Here is an 18698-nt window from a genome sequence, read left to right as displayed (position 1 = left end):
TTAATTGATTAACCTACATTGCCCGTGAGTGTGAATGGTTGTGTGTCTCTGTGTGTCAGCCTTGCCACAGGCTGGTGACCTGTCCAGGGTTTACCCCGCCCTTCGCTCTATGGCAGCTGAGGCTCCAGCGACCCTGAAGTGGATGGATGGGTGTTTTTAAAGCTGCGGTGCGCGTCACGTCTCAGGGCAGTATCAGAGTTTAAGTCGCACGTCAGTGTTTTTTAAAGCAGCTCAGAGCCTGAGAACATGTTTGGTCTGACATGATGCTACAAAATATATGTGCTTTAAGTTTACACATTTTGACCCACAGCGGTAAAATTCTGATGACGCGGTGTCGTCACACGGTTGGGTGGGCGAGGTGTGCGCACACTTGTGGCTGCGAGAACTCGAGAACGAGGTGATGTAGGACGTTGCCGCCAGTATTTTCTAAACTGGTAACTAAAGACGGCACAGGTTTAATCATCTTTGTTTCTAACATACAGACCGTCACTGTGGTATCATTAACGCTAACCGTCACGCCATCATGAGGGTGAGCAGTTAGAGTACAGGAAACACAACTATGACACTGATTTCATGTTTTAATAAATCGGTGGAATATCTGCTGTATGACTCTGTGACTTTGTGTTTTCACTGTGTGATGATGAATAATGACGAGGTCAATAAAAGCAGGACTGACAGGTGTTTAACATTTAATGCTTTTAATTTGAAAAATGTAATGAACGTTAATATTTCTGGGACCAACTTTTGTTCTGTGTGCAGGTCACTCGTTATTCTGCTGTGGTTGTTTTAAAGTGCTTTATAAATAAAGGTGATGATGAATAAACAAACAAACATAACTTTACTGTTGTGTTTTTGTTCCACTGTTAAATATTTAGATATATTTTAGGAAGCATAAAACAAATGTTACAGAGTTTTAATGCTTCTGTATTTTTATTTTCTATAACTAATAAAGTGAAATCGATGAGTTTCTGTCCTGAACATCTTCTGAGGTATTTTAATGGCGCGTTTCTTTGACACTACTTCATTCTAGTCGTTACTTTTTACCCTAGTACAGATATTTTACACACGGAGTTATTTTGGGAAATATTTTTTAGAATAAAGACTTAAAGTGATAATAAATCTTTTTTTAAGTCAGAGCTGGCTGTGTTTGCAGTCATTCATTGAACTTAATATTTATGGATGCATTTTGCACTGCTCTCTTGCACAACGTCTGTCTTACTTGTGTCTGTTTTAACTTTAAATTTAGATTTTACTTTAGTTTCTATATAATGCTATATAATGATGTGCTACGTCAGCGGTCTCCAACCTTTTTTGCGCCACGGACCGGTTTATGCCTGACAATATTTTCACGGACCGGCCTTTAAGGTGTCGCGGATAAATACAACAGAGTAAAACTAGTACCGGTACCGAAAAACAGAAGATTTATTCATAACACACGTGAAAAGACCCAGGAAAACAGAGTAAACGATAAAAACGATAACAAAATAACGCTGAAAACCGATAAAAACCCTGAAAACCAGACATTTCACACCTGAGCCTCAACTCTCGCGGCCCGGTACCAAACGACTCACGGACCGGTACCGGTCCGAGGCCCGGGGGTTGGGGACCGCCGTACTACGTGATTGCTAGCGACACAGCTATGTTAGCATAGCATTAGCACAGTGAAGCTGGAGGATGAACGCTAACTTTTTTCCACTAAAAGTTAACGTTAAGGTTCCTGATGGTTAGAGACAAATGCAATCGCATGGCAGGATGCTGTAAACGGACCAAACTTCAGTCAGGAGAACAACTGAGATAATCCATCCATAATACGAGGTTAGTCATTCATATACTGCTGCTGGGCTGTAGTTACATCGTAAGGGTTTAAAAACTGAGCTTTAAAATGAACAGTGATGATAAAAACCGTGAGAGGCCGACAGGGATCACTGACTGTTTTTAGGGGCTTGTTCAGATTAAATAGAACAAGATACAAAACATTAAAACAAGTTAAAAACACAACAGCCTTAATAAACAGAGGGTAGTTTGTACCTGGAGGCAGGATTCATACGTCATCACGTAAAGATAAAAACGAGTCAATAAGGGACAAACATGCAGCTCTGTCAGAGCAGAGGAGGGAGCTGAAAATGTGACGTCGGGAGATGAAGCGCAGCTGATGTCACCTGGAGGGAGTGGCTGGAGCAGGAGGACTCTGTGGTGCTGTTTCCTTTTTGCTCCCAGGAGGAGCTGGTGCAGTTGTTCCTGAGGTAAAGGTGCTTCTGAAGAGTATAGAGTGAAAACAAGACAACGTCCAGCCTTTGCAGCTGTGCCGAGAGCTGCACCTCCCAGCTCTTTATTCATGAGTCATGTTCAAGCCAACAAACACACACACTGACAGAAGCTCCGTGCACATGCTTATATTACACTTTCAGATTAGACACGACGAGCTGCGCGCTTGTTCTGTACATCCAGTAACATGGGCCTTCATATTGTTTCAGAAGGAGAACAAGAGCATAGGATAAAATCTCGTTTCTCAGGTTACCACGTTTATGTGTTTACTTTTGTGCCATGTTGTTCTGAAAATGAAATTAAAAGGTGTCACATTTACAGAGTTCATGATGTGTGCTGTAATCTGGCAGTCCCCTCTGAAGCGTGTCAGCCTTTCTTTCTTTCATCGCTCTCGTCTCTTGTCCCTGTTGACTCCGTCCTCGTCACTTCCGCTTGTCCTCCTCTGTTCTCCCTCTCCTCCTTGCATCCACTCCCCGTCTGTCCATCTTTTCCTCCCAAAGCGGAAACCAAACCCTCCCTTCTCACGGCTGACAGCTTGGAGTCCTCCCGCAATGGAGGTCAGAGCATCGTTCCTCTTCCACCCGTCCTCCCCCTCTCCCCCCTCCTGGTAGTGCATTCTCTCCAGAGAGTGACCCCCAGGGAAGGGCGACAACGGCTGGGCCATCAGGTCTCCTCTCTGGGCCTGCAGCAGAGCTGCTTCTTCCCACGACTGGTCATCCTCCTCACCTGGCTGGATGTCTCGAGGCCACTCGGCCCAGGCTTCACTCCGGACGTCCCCCGGCTCTTCCAGAGCAGCCTGGAGGTGCAGCAGGGTGGACTCCAGCTCAGATCCACCCACTGTGGGCAGGAGGGCGGTGGGAGGATAAGGGTATGATGTGACGGGGTGTGGGATGGAGGAGAGGAGGGCGAAGGAGAGGAGGGCGAGCTGCGAGGCACCAGGATGAAAAGAAAGTCTCATCTGGAAACAGAAACAGACTTTTATCAGCAGGTTATTGTGTTTATTAGCTTTGATCAGCTGATGATAACGGTCGAGAGAGGAACTGAAATATTATTAAACAAAGGGTAAAAATACTGCATTTGAAGTAAAAACCAAAAGAAAAAAACTGTGAACATTATTATTGAGTTTGTCTCATCACACACACAAACCCTGAATCTGCCTCCGCCCAGTAAACAGGAAGTGCTGTCAGTAACCAGATAGAATAATGAATATTTGTACGGAGATAAACAACGTTTAGAGAAACTTCTTCAAGCTGACGAGTTTTATTTTTTCAGCAGACACATATTCAGTACTTAAGTAGAAGTACAGATACCAGTGTTAAAAATACTGCAGTATAAGTCAAAGTACTGATTATACTGCAGTATTCAAGTAAAAAAAACAATATCAGTGGAAATAAAACCTTTAAATCAGTTTAAATTTTAATTGTAATGAAAGAACACGAGCAGAGAAAAAGATAAAACAGCAGCTGTTTTACATGGTAGACGCCGACTCCGCCTGTAACCTCCACCACAGTGCAGCAAACTAACCCTGCAGTTTTAAGTGACTCAGTTTGTTCAGCAGCAGCTTTCACCCTGTGAAAAACATCATGTCACACAGATTTAGCAACATGAGCATCCTTCCTTTAACTCTAAGCTCCCTGTCTTTTCTCCCCCTGAAATAAGCAGCTGCAGCACACTGTGAGACAAACACACAAACTGTGTGTTTGCTGATGTTTGTTGAGCTCATAGAAACGCTGCCTTTCAAATTACCTGACACTTTAAAAACGTCACTCCCCTTCTGTAGAGCGAGCTGGATGCTGAAGTACCAGCAGTGGTTAAATATGGAAAAATAAAAACTTTAACCCCTGACTGTGGCCCACAGCTGTTCCTCGTTCATCTCATCTTACCTGGTGATTAACAAACAAACAGGATTTCCTCTCATGTGTTTCTGTTTAGGCTCAATTCAGTTTGATACGTAAAACATCAGCAGTAGAAAATACATTTTGTTTAAAAAACGTAGGGAGTAAAAGTAAAAAGTAGCCAGAAAAAAAGTACTCAATTAAAGTTCAGATACCTGAAAATTCTACTTAAGTACAGTAACAAAGTAACTATATTTGCACATGTGAAAAAGGCTTCTTCCTGTTTGTCTTTCACAATAAAAGCCTTCAACATACCATGGTGAGCTCACAGTAGAGAGAGATCTCGCTCACAGCTCAGTTTGTGTCTGAGATAAACTCCAACCTTTGGTTTTAATAGTTTTGATATATTTCTAATATTTCAGTAACCTGAAAAGTTCTAAACTGACTGAAACGCTGTTTCTCGAATTAATCTGGAAATAATTCACTGAAAACACCAACGAAGAAGACACACAGCAGAAACCTGCAGCCGTCTCTTACCTTGCTCCGTGTGCGATGACCTGCTCTATCTCCTCGAAGAATCTCCACATCTGACCTTTTTAAAAACTGCCCGCTCTCCTCTGCCGCCCCGCCGTCGCCCATTGGTCACTCGGCCCTGTGACGCATGAGAAGGCGAGCGCCGACCATGATAACCTTCATACTTTCTTCTGAGAAACGATGACCCACTTCATCACAGAGGCCCAGCGAGTCATGGCAATTATCGCCGTTTGATTGTTGAGGGTGACTCATTAGGACATTTCTGAGGACGGCGAGGGATTCCTTCCTTATACCGCCGCTCGTTATGAATGTCAGCTCGCTGGGGAAACACAGACACACCTGAAAGAATGTCATTCATGATGAGGAATCGTCTCTGTGACGGATCCAGACCTCAGACCGAATGATGCTGCGCTCAAATTACTGCCAATTATGTGACCACAGATCTGCTGAGAATTGATTTCTGAGAAAAATGCTTCACCTCCGGCCTTTTAATGATTGAAAGGAGAAAGTCTGTCACTGTTTCCATCACATGCACTCGTTAAGTAGTTCGAGGAACACGAGGAAGTCGATCGTTCATTAGAAAAACAGTGAATGTGATCAGGATGTGATGCCAACGAATGGTAAAAATGAAATATGCCGTTTCAGATCATACAGGCGAGGTCATGGTGGTGTCCTGTTCCTACCACGAGCCTCTCGTCAGTGAGAGCAGAGCATGAAACTCAACAAGCTCTTAGGTTCATGCTAAACAGACAAACAACTCGACACGTCACAGGAAAAACATGAAAGCTGGATTTTAACAATATATTTATTATCAACCTCACAAATCCGACAGCTCGTCACAGTTTGAACGCCGTCTACATGTATTTACTGTGTTTTCACTGACTAACAGTAATGTGGACCAAAAGCATCAGCGCTAACTTCTCCACCTCCTGCCTCTCCAAAGTCACCGTGGACCTCCAGGGTGGACATGCACCCCGGTGCGCTCTGGGAGTCGTAGTCCGGGAAGAAGTCGGGGCTTTGCAGCAGCTCCTGGGAGGGGTGGCTGATGACCTGCTCGCTGAGCGGGGAGGTGAGCAGGGACAGCTGCAGCTGGTCGATGGTGCTGGTGGGAAAAGGCTGCGATCGGTCCGGCGGGGAGCAGGTCGGGGATGAGGGACTGGTTGCCATGGTGGCAGCTCTCGGAAGAGCAGAGGGCGAGTTGACCTGAGAGTCATCGGAGAGAAGGGAACGGCGGAGTTTGGCCCGAGCGTTCTGAAACCACACCTGAGGGACAACGAGAGGGACAAGAAGACGTTTGTCACTCAGCCCACAATCCACAGTAAACCACACCATTTCCATTCATCTCAGGACAAAGGGCCCACGTGAGTGGAAGCATCCCACCTCTCCCACACCACAGCTGAGTACCTGCACATGATTACAGTCTATCTGCATCTCCGTGCTTGTTTTACATCTCTGCAAACAGAACAGCTGCAGACACACAAAATAACAACAAACAAACAAAAAGGAGGAAAATTGCATGAAAATGTGCAAAAACTCAAAGATGGCACAAATCTATGAAATGTCTCTAAAAGGTCTGAAGAACAACCAGAAGGAGATAAATGTGTGTGCAGCAGAAGAAAACCCCACGGCTCTGTCGGGGCTGAGAAATGAAACCAGACAGGAAGTGACTAAACCTGCACTTCCTCTAATGACCACAGGCGGCCCGCTCCAGAAGCCTGTGCTCAAACCTACAGCAGAAATAAAGACGGTGCAAAGCTTCATCGTTTATCAGAACTGTGTGAGTCAGTGTTCATCTTCAACCCTGTGCGTGTGAGGATCTTTGACTTTTACACTGCTGAGCCAATAAGAATGCGGCGTTTCATTTTAAACGGAGGCCTCGAAGGAGCCCGTCCTTCCAGACGTTTGTACCTGCAGGACTCTCTTGGGCAGGCCGGTCTTGTGTGCGAGGCAGGTCCAGTCTTTACCGTCGGGGTTGTGTTTCTGGGCAAAGTACGACTCCAACGCTCTGAGCTGCTCGCTGCGGAAGCACGTCCTGATTCGCTTGGTCCTCCGGGGGATCCGCCCACCTGCCGCCCTGTCGTCCGATCGTGGCTCTGGACTGCTGACAGACTCCTCCCCCTCACCTGACACCTGGGCTGAATTCGGCCCCGACCAACAAAGCAGAACAAAACTTTCATTCAAAATGAACTTTAGAGAAGTTTGACTGAGAAAAGGATTTGAACATTTTATTACATAATGACTAAACTGCATTTTAAATCACGTTTGATGGTTTCATGATAATAAATATTAATAACTGTCTTCACCCTGGCCTCCGTAGCGCTCTCATAGTGACTGTATCAGGACTACGGAGCAGCGAAGCGTAAATGCCGGCTTTTATAAAGAATCTGTTATTCTGACCTCTGTTTGATCCTCAACTCGTCCAGATCTCGTCGTTAGTACTTTAAGCTGTTTGATGACCGACTTTAATATCCGGGGGGGGGGGGGGGTTAAATGGACGTTAAAGGCTTGTGCGACCTGCAGGTAAGTGGTCAGATTGAAGTCGTCCCAGGTACAAATCTAACCTGTCCTGAAACGTGACTGAATATGTCGTTTGGAAACATCATCTTAGTTTCGGTGGTCAGAGCGTAAAACTGCAAACATAAAATCAACAGTGAGAGCTGGAAGGTTGCTGACTCCACACCAACATTTTCCTCCATGGACGTGAAACTTCCGTCGCCGTGTTTTCATGATATTTCTGCTCCAGTTAACTCGGCATCACGAGCAGGTCATCTATCAGGAGGTTGGTAGTTTGATCCCGGGCTGGTTTCCCGCTGATGTGAATGTTAGGAAAGGCTTAGATGAGGAAAAGCTGCTGGTGTGAGCAGGTGACTGTTGTGTTGCTCTGCACACAGTGTGGTTTGGTGCTCAGGCTGTGACACAAACACTGCATCAGTTTTCACTCCTTCTCTCACTGTTTGGCAGTAAACGTGACGACTCCATGAGTGACAGGATTGTTTCATCAGAGCGGGAGCGTCACTCCCACAGTGGGAGTGGGAGTGACTGCAATACTTAAAGCTCCATGAGTGAGAACGGGCTCATCATCATGTGTGAAGTGAGTGGAGGACTTCCCAGCTGGGAGCAACATCTCCAAATGCTGCTCGGAGCTGATTTAAAGTGATTAAAGTCGAGTGGTTGGAACTTCCTGTATTTGACATTTAAATCCAAACAGAGTGGGAGAGCTCGACAAGATAAAACAAATAAGATGCCCACAAAGGCCCCAGAAGTTCTTCACACTCACCATCTAGATGCTGTTTGGGCTGCAGGTCGGGGGGGGGGCTGCACGCCCCCGTCACTCTGATAGTGAGACTGACAGTAGAGGTTGGCGCCCTGCATGCAGTACAAGTTCCCCGGCATTAATTTCACGTCACACTCCTGCAACACATCGGACAGACCGTCTGCATCTATTCAGAGTTCTTTAACCTGAAAATAATAAGACGAAGCGTGGAGGCTGACCTGGCAGGAGAAGCAGTGAGGATGGAAAGTCAGCTCACCAGACCTCATGACCAAATCAGAAGCTGGGATTGGCTGGAAGCAGCGAGCACACTGACCGCCTCCAAACATCCTGAGCGGGAGGAGAAAGCACACCAGAGTCAGAAAGGTGAAAAACAGGAAGCAATGGAAGGCGAGACCTCGCAGACCTGCAGTAGTCCTGCTGGCAGTAGATGTTTCCGTCCCTCCAGTACAGCGACGGGTGCGTCTGCAGCTCGCACTGACACTGGCTGCAGCGCAGACAGGGGTTGTGCCACACCCTCCCCGCAGCCAACAGGAAGAAGCGGTCGAGCAGCTGCTCGCCACATCCGGCACACGTCACTGGCTCCTGGATGGACACAGCTGTTGGAGCCTGAGCCTGACAGACGGATTCAATGTCAGTGAACATTTACTGATAACAGTGATGTCACATCTGGATCAGAGAAAATGTGATTGCACAGTTACTGAGCAGGAGGCCGACAAACACCTGAATATTCTCCCAACTGCTTTTAACTGTAAGCAGATTATGACTGTTTTTGTATCAGATTCAGCAACAAAATGTTCTTTATTCACTGATTAATGTTATTTTAAATGAACCAGAGCAGTACAGATGCTGTGTTTTGGTTTTTATCTACCAGGGAGTGTTTTTATCCAGAAAACAGCTGTTAGATGAGTGAAATCAGACCATGTGTGTAAAAGGAAATCATAACTTTTGACTGATCGGCCGTCAGCAACAACATGACAGTCGACGTGTCAACAGACAGTCGAGTACAAGTAAAATATAAAAACTAATGTTGTATAAAACAAGAATAAAAATATAATAATACAATAATAATACTAATAAATATTACTATCAATAATATTATATTATTTTTATATAATTGAATAATTAAATATAATATTCACGTTATTTGCAGCAGCGCTCTCCTCTGCGCCGCCGCCCAGCTCCGCCCCCTCCACCTCGTCACCAAGGTCACTGCCGTACAACAGGTCGTCGAGGGCTCGGTCATCTGGCGACATCATGACTGAGAAGCAGAGGAGGCGTCATCAGAGCGATGAAAACCTCAGTGAAGGTCGCGACCAACAAGCAGAGTCCCAAACATCGAGTCAGCCGTTTCTATTCGTTTCTATTCGTTTCTACTTATCCTTACGTCTCTTTGAAAAATGTATCACATGTTTTTAAGGCTTCATTTTGTCCTTTGGGTTCTTTATGTCATCATCATTTACAGTTTTTGTTACCAACAGGACAATAGAAGATATGAATTCAATGAGAAAGTGGTGGAAATGCGAACATTACTGCAGCTCTTATTTGCGATGCAGGTGGATGGAGGAGATGGAGCGAGCTTACCTGTGCTGTTCAGAAGCTTCTGGTTGGTTTTCCACTGAGCGTGCTCTGTGCGAACCCTCTCCAAACCCTTTAAGAAGAAGGACCAGGTTCGTTCTGCTGAAGCCACAAACGCCGCTCTGCTTGAACAAAAACGCTCCTCAGTCTCAGCCTCTTCCTCCAGGCAGTGGACCACCTGAGCGCCCTCAGCCCCCCAGGTGTCTCTGCAGCCACCTGTCTCGTGGTTTTGGGACTGGTTTCCCTTCACATGAGACCTGCCTCCACCTCGTTCTCAGCCAATCGCTTTGCCCGCCTCTGATCACTGGTCTGTCCCCAGTGACGCCCCGGACACACACCTGTAAACAAGCAGGCTCAGAGGACAGGTGAGATCCACTGTGATTGGTTTCCTGGTGAGCAGAAGGGTGGGAGGGTGGGAGCTGCACCCTGGGGACCAATTAAAAAACAAAAGGTTTTTAAAAGCACATCTGGGAGCTGAGGTGAAGAATGAAAAGACACCTTTTCCCTCAATGCTTCAGCTGAACATGGACTCAACTGGCAACAAACACGAGACATTTTCTCCACAGTTGAAAGAATCATTCATGTCCTAAACATGAACGTACGCTTATCTTAGACTGCCCTACAATCACAGGGCTCCATCACGTGAACGGTCTAAGGCTTATGAAAGGGTGATTTTATTGGGTGTACTTGTTGCTAACAAAGAGATCAAGCTTCTAAAGTCACCGAACCTTTCACCAGAATGTGAACAACACACAACATTTATGGGACACAGGCGGTGAGGTGACCTGAGGCCATCATTCATATCATCAAGCTAGTGTTAGCTCAACATTTAGCAACATTTGGACAGAATTCATGTTCACTGTTGGGTATAACGTGGTAATAATAACAGTTACAATGCACAGTTACTGTAATGACATTACATATGTCACTAATGTCACAGTGTTACCTGCTGTTACATTTTTTCTTTCTGCACACTTGAGCAACAACCAGCTGATATCAGCTTGTGTGGAGTGGTCTACAGTGGAGATAACAGTGCTCATCTCATATACATATACATATATATATATACATATATATATATATACATATACATATATATGTATACATATATATATATGTATATATATGTATGTGTATATATACATATACATATATATGTATACATATATATATATGTATATATATGTATGTGTATATATATATATATATATATATATATATATATATATATATATATATATATACACATACATATATATACATATATATATATATATATATATATATATATATATATATATATATATATATATATATATATATACACATACATATATATACATATATATATATATATATATATATATATATATATATATATATATATATATATATATATATATATATATATATATACAGACAACAAAGTAAAGCTAGTTTTCAGCTACGAGCCGACACGAACCCGACGTATCAGCCAGAGGTCCTTTACTACGGTTCAGAGCCGCGGACCTGTTTTATATACGCGCCGAATAGTTTCTACACGAGATCGCTGCAAAAAGTGCAGCCTTACCTAATGTCCACCTACTGTTACTCATTTATATGGGGGGCGAGCGTGGCTCAAGAGTTGGGAGTTCGTCTTGTAATCGGAAGGTTGCCGGTTCGAGCCCCGGCTTGGACAGTCTCAATCGTTGTGTCCTTGGGCAAGACACTTCACCTGTCGCCTACTGGTGGTGGTCAGAGGGCCCGGTGGCGCCAGTGTCCGGCAGCCTCGCCTCTGTCAGTGCGCCCCAGGGTGACTACAATGTAGCTGCCATCACCAGTGTGTGTGTGTGTGTGTGTGTGTGTGTATATATAGGTGGATGACTGGATGTGTAAAGTGCGTGGGGTCCTTAGGGACTAGTAAAGCGCTATATAAATACAGACCATTTACCATTTATCTGTAATCTGTAGTGGAATACATTTTCATAGTAATCTTTCCAACACTGCTGATACTCCTCTTCCTCCTCTTCCTCCTGCTGATCCAGGTGCAGTTTCTGTGACATTTGCTCAGTGACACCTTGTGTGCATCACAGAGAGAATAACTTTGAGTAAACGACACTGCTCAAACTGCACTGACACGCTCTTTGTTAATATATTCAACATTTTAAGGATTAAACAAAAGAAAGAATGATTTCATTCATATCCTGCAAACAGAGAGTGTTTAGTCACAATGCAACCTTGACTCCAACAGATGAACCCGCGCAGCTGTTTAGTTTCACTTGTTTTATTATTGAAGTCATTGGGAGGCTTCATACAGAACACAGGGAATAAAACAGATTTGTTAACACAACGAGAAGGCGACAGAGCACAGACCCGTCTCCATTTACTGCGGGGCCACAGTGCACCTGAGGACCCTCACAGAGAGTGAACACCGGGGGGCGCTGCTGAGCTTTAAAGTGGGGCTGCTGCTAAACGAGCTTCTAAGCAGGACCTGTGCCTGATTACATTTCACTGTGATCTGATCTGAAACACTAAAATGTTTTTTGGATCATTTTGTCCTTGAAAATGTTTTTGTTCTTATTTATTTTTCAAATTTGAGGCACACAGTGATGGAAAAACCAGGGAGTGACGTGTGGGCTGCGTTTCTGGCCTGTGTGTCGCTCATATCCATCAGATCTGACTGAGCCGAGCACTCACTGGTACCGGTAATCTTTCTAAGAGGGTTTTGAGTTGTTTTTTTTATCTTGTGTGACTTTTATTTGGTCTGAAAGCCACAGTCTGCTTTGGATCAGGAGTCACGAGGGCCTCTAGTTTGAGACTTCTGATCTCTCAGAGCATCTGCATGTGAAACCAGAACTGTCTAACTGGACCCAGCCGTGATATAATTTGTGTGAACTGAGCCTTTAAGTATGGAGGAAGACGCCCCGCTTTAAAATACTGGCGAAAAGGAGGAACCTGTACAATCTGCAGTAACATACTGATAACTGACTCTATACAAATCTTCTAACAGGAGTCCGAGCTCCCCGTTTCAATGTGTGCGTTCACACATGTAACACACTGAGCATGTGTGTTTAGCAGTTCATCATCATCATCATCATCAGCCTCTCTCTCGCTCATCCTCGGGACGGAGGCCGGAAGGCTGCCGGTCTCAGCTTCATCTCAGTGAACGGGACAGAAAAGTCTTTTCCTTTCCAGGCGGTCCAGATCACACCCTGAACACACACACACACACACACACGCACACACACACGTTTGTTTTTATACTTCAACCAGCTCCATTTCAAAGTTGTAGCAGGTCCTTGAAAATAAGTAAAATCCGTCCGAGCGACTCGATGACGTTACCTGGTGTTTGGTGTTGATGCCGTAGAGGCCGTTGAGGTTTGCCTCGTGGCAGTTCTTGTACCACCAGCCTCCTCGATAAGACATGGCGCAGCGGGTGATGAAGGGCGCCAGGTCCCGGTCTTTGGTGGAAAAGATCCGGTGGTTGTGGTAACTGAGAGAGTCACCTGAAAGGATAGCACGGTAGGAAGTTTCCTTATTAACAAATATAATTTTATTTACTTAAATGATTCATTATCTCCGGATCCTTGAGCTTTATTTAGATGACTTAATTCAACTGTTTGTGAATTTTAGTCTTTGTGGAAATAAAACCTCAAACTCGTTTCCCACAACAAGAGAAAATAAGAAACTGTAACCAGGAAGTGCGATCGAAAAGGTTTGTGTTGGGCACAAGTGCAGTTGGCATGGACGTGCGTGAGAAGCAGCAGCCAGCTATGAGTCAGGCTGACCTCTGATGATACACGACCGTCCAGCAGGTTTCAGTCTGAAGTGTCCCAGACCAAGGAGGCCAGGAGTGCAGGCAGGGGCATGCTTTTAGGGGCCTTGCCCCCCCCCCCCCAGTCTGGACATTACAGTAGGACAGAGGTGACCTTGGTGTGATGGCTTTTTCTGACTGAATGAGACCCAGGCAGATCAGGATGTTCAGAGCAAACATCTGAACCTGAATCGAGCTCGGCGGTGCTGAAAACCTTTGATCACCTGTTCCAGGTTCCCGTGTTACCTGCGGTGCCGCTGTATCCTCCCACAGTCAGTTTGTAGTTCCTCTTGGCCACCTCGAACGTCGAGTACTGAGCGAACACCGACTCGTCGCCGTCTCGCAGGTCGACCCGCAGGCTCATCCTGCTCATCGCTGTGAGGTTGTGGATACTCGCGAGTCCTGAAGGGGCGAGTTTATCGGGTTTTATTACAGGAAACAAAATAAACAACAGAAAAATGAGAAAAGGCTGGGATGAGAATGTCTGTCATTCCAGTTAAACTGGCGCTGTGCTCAAATCTGCTGCTTTAACTGCACTCTGTGGAAGCTGCATCTGCCATCCGTGTTTCCAAATATGTTTCCTCACCACACGGAGCCTGGTCCTGTGCAGATTTGTACTCAGATATTAAAAAGCATCTCTCACCGAGCCAAAACTCTCCATTCACGTCCCCGAATCCTTCCACGTACTCGTTCCAGCGTCTGAAGAAATTCTCGGAGCCGTCCTTCCTCCGCTGGAAGACCTGCACACAGGAAGCCAAACACCCGAGACCTGCTCAGTGCAGGCGGCGCTGACACGAGGCTGCCTTTGAAAGCGAGCCGGTCTCCATCGAGTCCCGTAAACGTGCTTTATAAATACTGCTGGACTATATTGGAAGTGTTTTATTAGTAATTAGATTAGTCAAACACACGTAAAGTAAAGATGACTCTGTGGTGTGAGTTTATACCGTCCAGCCGCCACCGTCTGTCTCCATGTCGCAGGAAACTGTCACTGGCGTCCCATGTCTGCCTTGAGGGAAAATCTCTGCCTCGCCTGAAGTCACGATGCCGTTCAGCAGCTCCTGAGAGCAGTCAGTGGGGAACGGGTACCGCAGGGTTCCTGAGGAGGAGCAAGACGGAGGGTGAGGGTGGGAGGAAATCTCGAACAACAACAGCACTGACGGAGGCTCGAAGAAGTACCGGTGGTGAATTCTGTGGAGATGGCGGACGTGTACTGTCCTCCTCCTTCGGCCTGGAGCTGCAGCGTATACGTGGATCCAGGATGGAGTCCAGTCAGGTTGTACTGCGTTAACGAGCCGTCCACAATGACCTCCTGCCGCCGGTACAAACGGAAATCAGGCCTCACGAATGTCTGAGATACGCACGCTATTATAAACATCAGGTCAAAATAAACAGGAACGTCTCAGCCACGTTTTCCTTTGACGGTTGGTGAAAAACAACCATCAAATTCAACATCTGCTGATATTCACGAATAAATAAATAATAAAATGAGTCTGAGGTTCTCTTTAAGGTGGTCGCCATGTACACATCTGGACCTCTTTAAGTTTAAACTCTACAAGGAAGCTCAGTGTTCACACATCTGGGAGTTTTCCCAGGTGTTCACCACCACCAGCGTCTAGACTCCAGGGTCCTGCTAATCCCTATCACTGCTGCGATTCTGGAGTCTGCAATAACAATAACTCGTGTTTTCCTTCTAATGATTGATCTTTATATGACTCTGAAGATTCAGCAGTTCTTTGGCCATCGACACAATCGTCACTCCACACCTGTACAAGTGTGAACGTCCACAGAGTGACCCAAAAGAAGCAGCTGTGCTGGAAACAGTCCAGATGTGCACACGGTGATGACAAGAGGACTCAGCAAATTTAACAAATATGTTATTCGATTTTCTTTGGTCCAGAGAGGCGATGCTAAGCCGGACGATTGTGTTCTCAGAAGTTAAAACACAGAAAAATCATAGGAGGAGGCGTAAAAAGAACATCAGCCTCACTTCCTGTCGTGACTTGAACTCGAGTCACTGACTAATCAGGAAATCATTTTTAAAACTTGCTCACCTTCATTTCTTTGTCTTTAGCCTGATAGCTCAGTCTGTAGTTACCAACGGGCTTTGATGGAGGTTTCCATGACAACGTGGCAGTGCGTGGAGTCACGTTGCTCGCCTGGAGGTCTTGCGGGCCTTCCCCAACTTTCCCCGAGCCTGGAGAGGAACACTGATGAGGTTCGTGTTTGTTCAGGTCACAAGCCAAACTACAGACAAAGGTGGTGCTGACCGCCGGTGGTGGTGAAGCTGGTGGTGGCCGGCGAGCTCTCCCGGCTGCCCAGCTGGCTGGTTACAGTGACGGTGTAGGTGGTGGATCCCTCCAGGCCGCTGAGCTGCTGCTCGGCTGCGTTTCCGGACACCGTGACCTTCACCTCTGAACCTACACAAGCAAACTGCCTCATTCAAAACGATGATCAGACTGGACGCTTTAGTCAGACACGTAGGAGTAGCAACGAGGAGCCGTGGGTGAATTTAAGACACGCAAGAGAAACTGACATGATGCAGACATGATGAGTTTGCATTAACAGTGAGATGAGACAGCCTGCTCACCTGTGCCCGCGCCGTACACGATGGAATACTTATCAACGGCTGCCAGCGCTGGACGCCACAATAACAAGGCGGTGGAGTCGGTGACGTTTACGGCACGCAGGTGTGTCGGCGGGTCGGGCACTGAGAGACACATAAAGGTAATAATGGTTACGAAAAGAATCATGACCTCCCAAAACAACCTCCCATCATGACCTTTCTCCCATTACGACCTCCCATCATGACCTTTCTCCCATCTTGACCTCCCATCATGACCTCCCGCTCCACAATTATAACAGCAACATTTCAGCTATATCGGTTCAACTTGAAGTTTAGTGCAGTAAACATCACGGCCACGGTGAAGAAAGTAAAATGCCAGTTAACCAACTAACGATTAAAATAAATCTGTATTGTAATGCTGAAGTTTTTACTCTATATTCATGATTTAAAAGCCTAAAAGTAAAAGTGAAATGAATACTTCTATAATTCTCCTGAAGTTTCTCTCTCAGTTTTCCACTCCAGAGGACACACGCCCCAGTCTGATAATCACCAAATACATACATACAACAACAACAACAACAATCTTTATTTATAGAGCACATTTAAAAACCAACGGCATGCCAAAGTGCTTAACATAAAACAAATTAACACAAGTATAATCAAAGTCATAAAAACAAAAAATAAAAGTGTAAAATTATGTTCACAGGAAAAAGCCACCAATAGAAAAAAATATAACTATAGCACATAACTATAGCACAATATAACTGTGCCATCAACACACAATGGCGATATGACATGCACAGCGCAAATAAAAGCATGATAGGAAAATTAATAGAATAAATCGCTGCAAACAAGGCCAGCATTTAACCGGTAGAAAAAGCAAGATTAAACAAATACGCTTTAAGCCGTGATTTAAAAGATTGAATAGAGTCAGACGCCCGGATGCCAATTGGAAGGTTGTTCCACAACTCTGGTGCAGCCAGAGCAAACGCTCGATCACCTCTAGACTTCAGCCGAGATCTAGGCTGCACCAGCAGTAACTGTGAGGATGATCTTAAAGCCCTAGCAGGAACATATGAGCTTAGGAGTTCCTTAAGATAGCTCGGTGCTGTGTTATTAGTGATTTTAAAAGTAAACAGCAGAATTTTAAATTGGATACGGTATTTCACAGGCAACCAATGCAAATCAGCTAGGACGGGAGTAATGTGGGCAAACTTCCTAGTTTTGGTTAGAATGCGTGCAGCAGCATTTTGGACTGTCTGTAATCTATGAAGGAGGGCAGAGCGGAGACCAAAGTAGAGTGAATTGCAGTAATCCAGCCTCGAAGTTACAAAGGCATGGATGAGCTTTTCCAGGTCTTTATGCGGGATATACTGCCTGGCCTTAGAAATAAGGCGGAGTTGGTAAAAACTGGATCTAACAACAGCAGACACTTGTTTATCAAGTTTAAAAGAGCTGTCAAGTAACACGCCCAGATTCCTAACAGTGTCGGAAAAGGAACTAGTGAGAAAACCAAAAGCATCACGAAGTTTGGCACGGAGAACGTTACTGCCAAAGACCACAATTTCAGTTTTCTTATCATTGAGGATAAGAGTATTTGCCAGGAGCCATTGCCTGACCTCACTGAAGTTTGTAGACTGATCACCAGTGAAATATGCAAAGATGAGAAAAAGCATCCAGTTTCCCCGTGAGACTCTGTGTTTAGGATGGGAATCATCTGAACTGCCTTCTCTGCTCTTTGAAATAACACAGACGACTGGAATAAATCCAGCACGAGTCTCCTCAGACGAAGCATAAAAACCGTGCAGCTCATTTCCAGGTCAGCACCTGCTGCAAACACTACCAAGCTACCAGTTCTCATATAGAAGCAAAAACATGTAAAATTAATTGTTTTTAGTTCTTCAGTGTAAAAAAAAGCACAAAAAATGGAAAACATGAAACTGTTTAAAGAAACCATGTGTGGATTCAATTATGAACTTTTACAACAGTGTGTCATCTCAGGCTGAGATAAACAGTGAACAACAGCGCGTGACTCACGCGTCATGACAAAGTCTTTCACTGGATCGCTCTCGTCCAGTCCGAGGGTGGAGATGACGGTGACCTCGTAAGAAGAACCAGGTGAGAGCTTGGATAAACCCACGGTGGAGTCCTTTGAGTCCAGAGACACCGACACCGGCTCGCCTGCATGCACAAACACAGGATTAGTTATTTATTCATGTAATCCTAATAGACGTTTGCATGTAATAAAAAGTCATAAATTATTCAATATTTTTTATTTTCCATAAAGTCTTGCACCAAATCATCAGTCGCCTCAAAGTGCTTTAAATTATACGGCAAGGATCTAACAATCACACAGAGAAAACAATGTTATTGAACTGAACCAAACCTCTGATGGAACAGATGTCTTTACTCATCAGCTGTGACCTCGCTCCCTGATCTAGAAACTGGACATGACCTTTGCTTATGTCAGGGGTGGGCAATCTCAGTCCACGAGGGCCGGTGTCCTGCAGGTTTAGATCTCACCTTGGGTCAACACACCTGAATCACATGATTAGTTCGTTACCAGGCCTCTGGAGAACTTCAGGACATGTTGAGGAGCTAATTTAGCCACTTAAATCAGCTGTGCCCAGTAGCACTCACCCCCATCATCACTAAGTGCTTAGAGCAGCTGGTCCTAGCACACTTCAAATCCTGTCTCCCCCCCACCCTGGACCCCCACCAATTCGCATACCGCCAGAACAGGAGCACAGAGGATGCAGTCTCCATCGCACTGCACTCTGTCCTCTCACACCTGGACAACAACAACACCTACGCCAGAATGCTGTTTATAGACTTCAGTTCAGCATTCAATACAATCCA

At 45.3% G+C, this 18698-nt stretch overlaps 2 protein-coding genes across 4 annotated transcripts in view; both read right to left on the bottom strand.

Moving 5' to 3' along the window:
• Window positions 1-5312: 5312 nt before the first annotated feature.
• On the bottom strand, window positions 5313-9538 carry LOC113014755 (LIM/homeobox protein Awh-like). The gene is made up of 8 exons (XM_026156481.1): window positions 9490-9538; window positions 9048-9166; window positions 8312-8514; window positions 8127-8235; window positions 7923-8045; window positions 7213-7237; window positions 6543-6757; window positions 5313-5897 (listed from the first exon to the last, which is right to left on the bottom strand). Exons 2-8 carry the CDS (start codon window positions 9162-9164, stop codon window positions 5517-5519), a joined length of 1173 nt encoding a protein of 390 aa, XP_026012266.1. The 5' UTR covers window positions 9165-9166; window positions 9490-9538; the 3' UTR covers window positions 5313-5516.
• Window positions 9539-12007: 2469 nt separating this feature from the next.
• The window catches only part of LOC113014508 (tenascin-like), a 55900-nt gene continuing 49209 nt past the window's right edge, over window positions 12008-18698 (bottom strand). For all 3 annotated transcript variants that reach the window (XM_026156090.1, XM_026156091.1, XM_026156092.1), the window contains 10 exons: window positions 17877-18020; window positions 15864-15983; window positions 15544-15693; window positions 15328-15470; window positions 14453-14585; window positions 14221-14372; window positions 13920-14016; window positions 13523-13678; window positions 12805-12968; window positions 12008-12674 (listed from right to left, as the gene is read on the bottom strand). In XM_026156090.1, coding sequence (XP_026011875.1) covers window positions 12576-12674; window positions 12805-12968; window positions 13523-13678; window positions 13920-14016; window positions 14221-14372; window positions 14453-14585; window positions 15328-15470; window positions 15544-15693; window positions 15864-15983; window positions 17877-18020 — 1358 coding nt within the window. In that variant the 3' untranslated portion in view covers window positions 12008-12575. The remainder of the gene's footprint in view (window positions 12675-12804; window positions 12969-13522; window positions 13679-13919; window positions 14017-14220; window positions 14373-14452; window positions 14586-15327; window positions 15471-15543; window positions 15694-15863; window positions 15984-17876; window positions 18021-18698) is intronic.

Source organism: Astatotilapia calliptera, chromosome 22, assembly GCF_900246225.1.
Source record: "Astatotilapia calliptera chromosome 22, fAstCal1.2, whole genome shotgun sequence".
Lineage (NCBI taxonomy): Eukaryota > Metazoa > Chordata > Actinopteri > Cichliformes > Cichlidae > Astatotilapia > Astatotilapia calliptera.
This window is presented reverse-complemented; position numbering and strand designations above follow the sequence as displayed.

Bases quoted from the DNA above. Each gene is read 5' to 3' on its own strand.
- LOC113014755 (XM_026156481.1), bottom strand. From the start codon at position 9,164: ATGATGTCGCCAGATGACCGAGCCCTCGACGACCTGTTGTACGGCAGT. The intron at 7,238-7,922 runs GCATCTAGATGG...ACCGAAACTAAG, and splicing joins CCCGACCTGCAGCCCAAACA to ATGATGTTTCCAAACGACAT. The intron at 5,898-6,542 runs GTACAAACGTCT...GTTGTCCCTCAG, and splicing joins TGCCCAAGAGAGTCCTGCAG to GTGTGGTTTCAGAACGCTCG.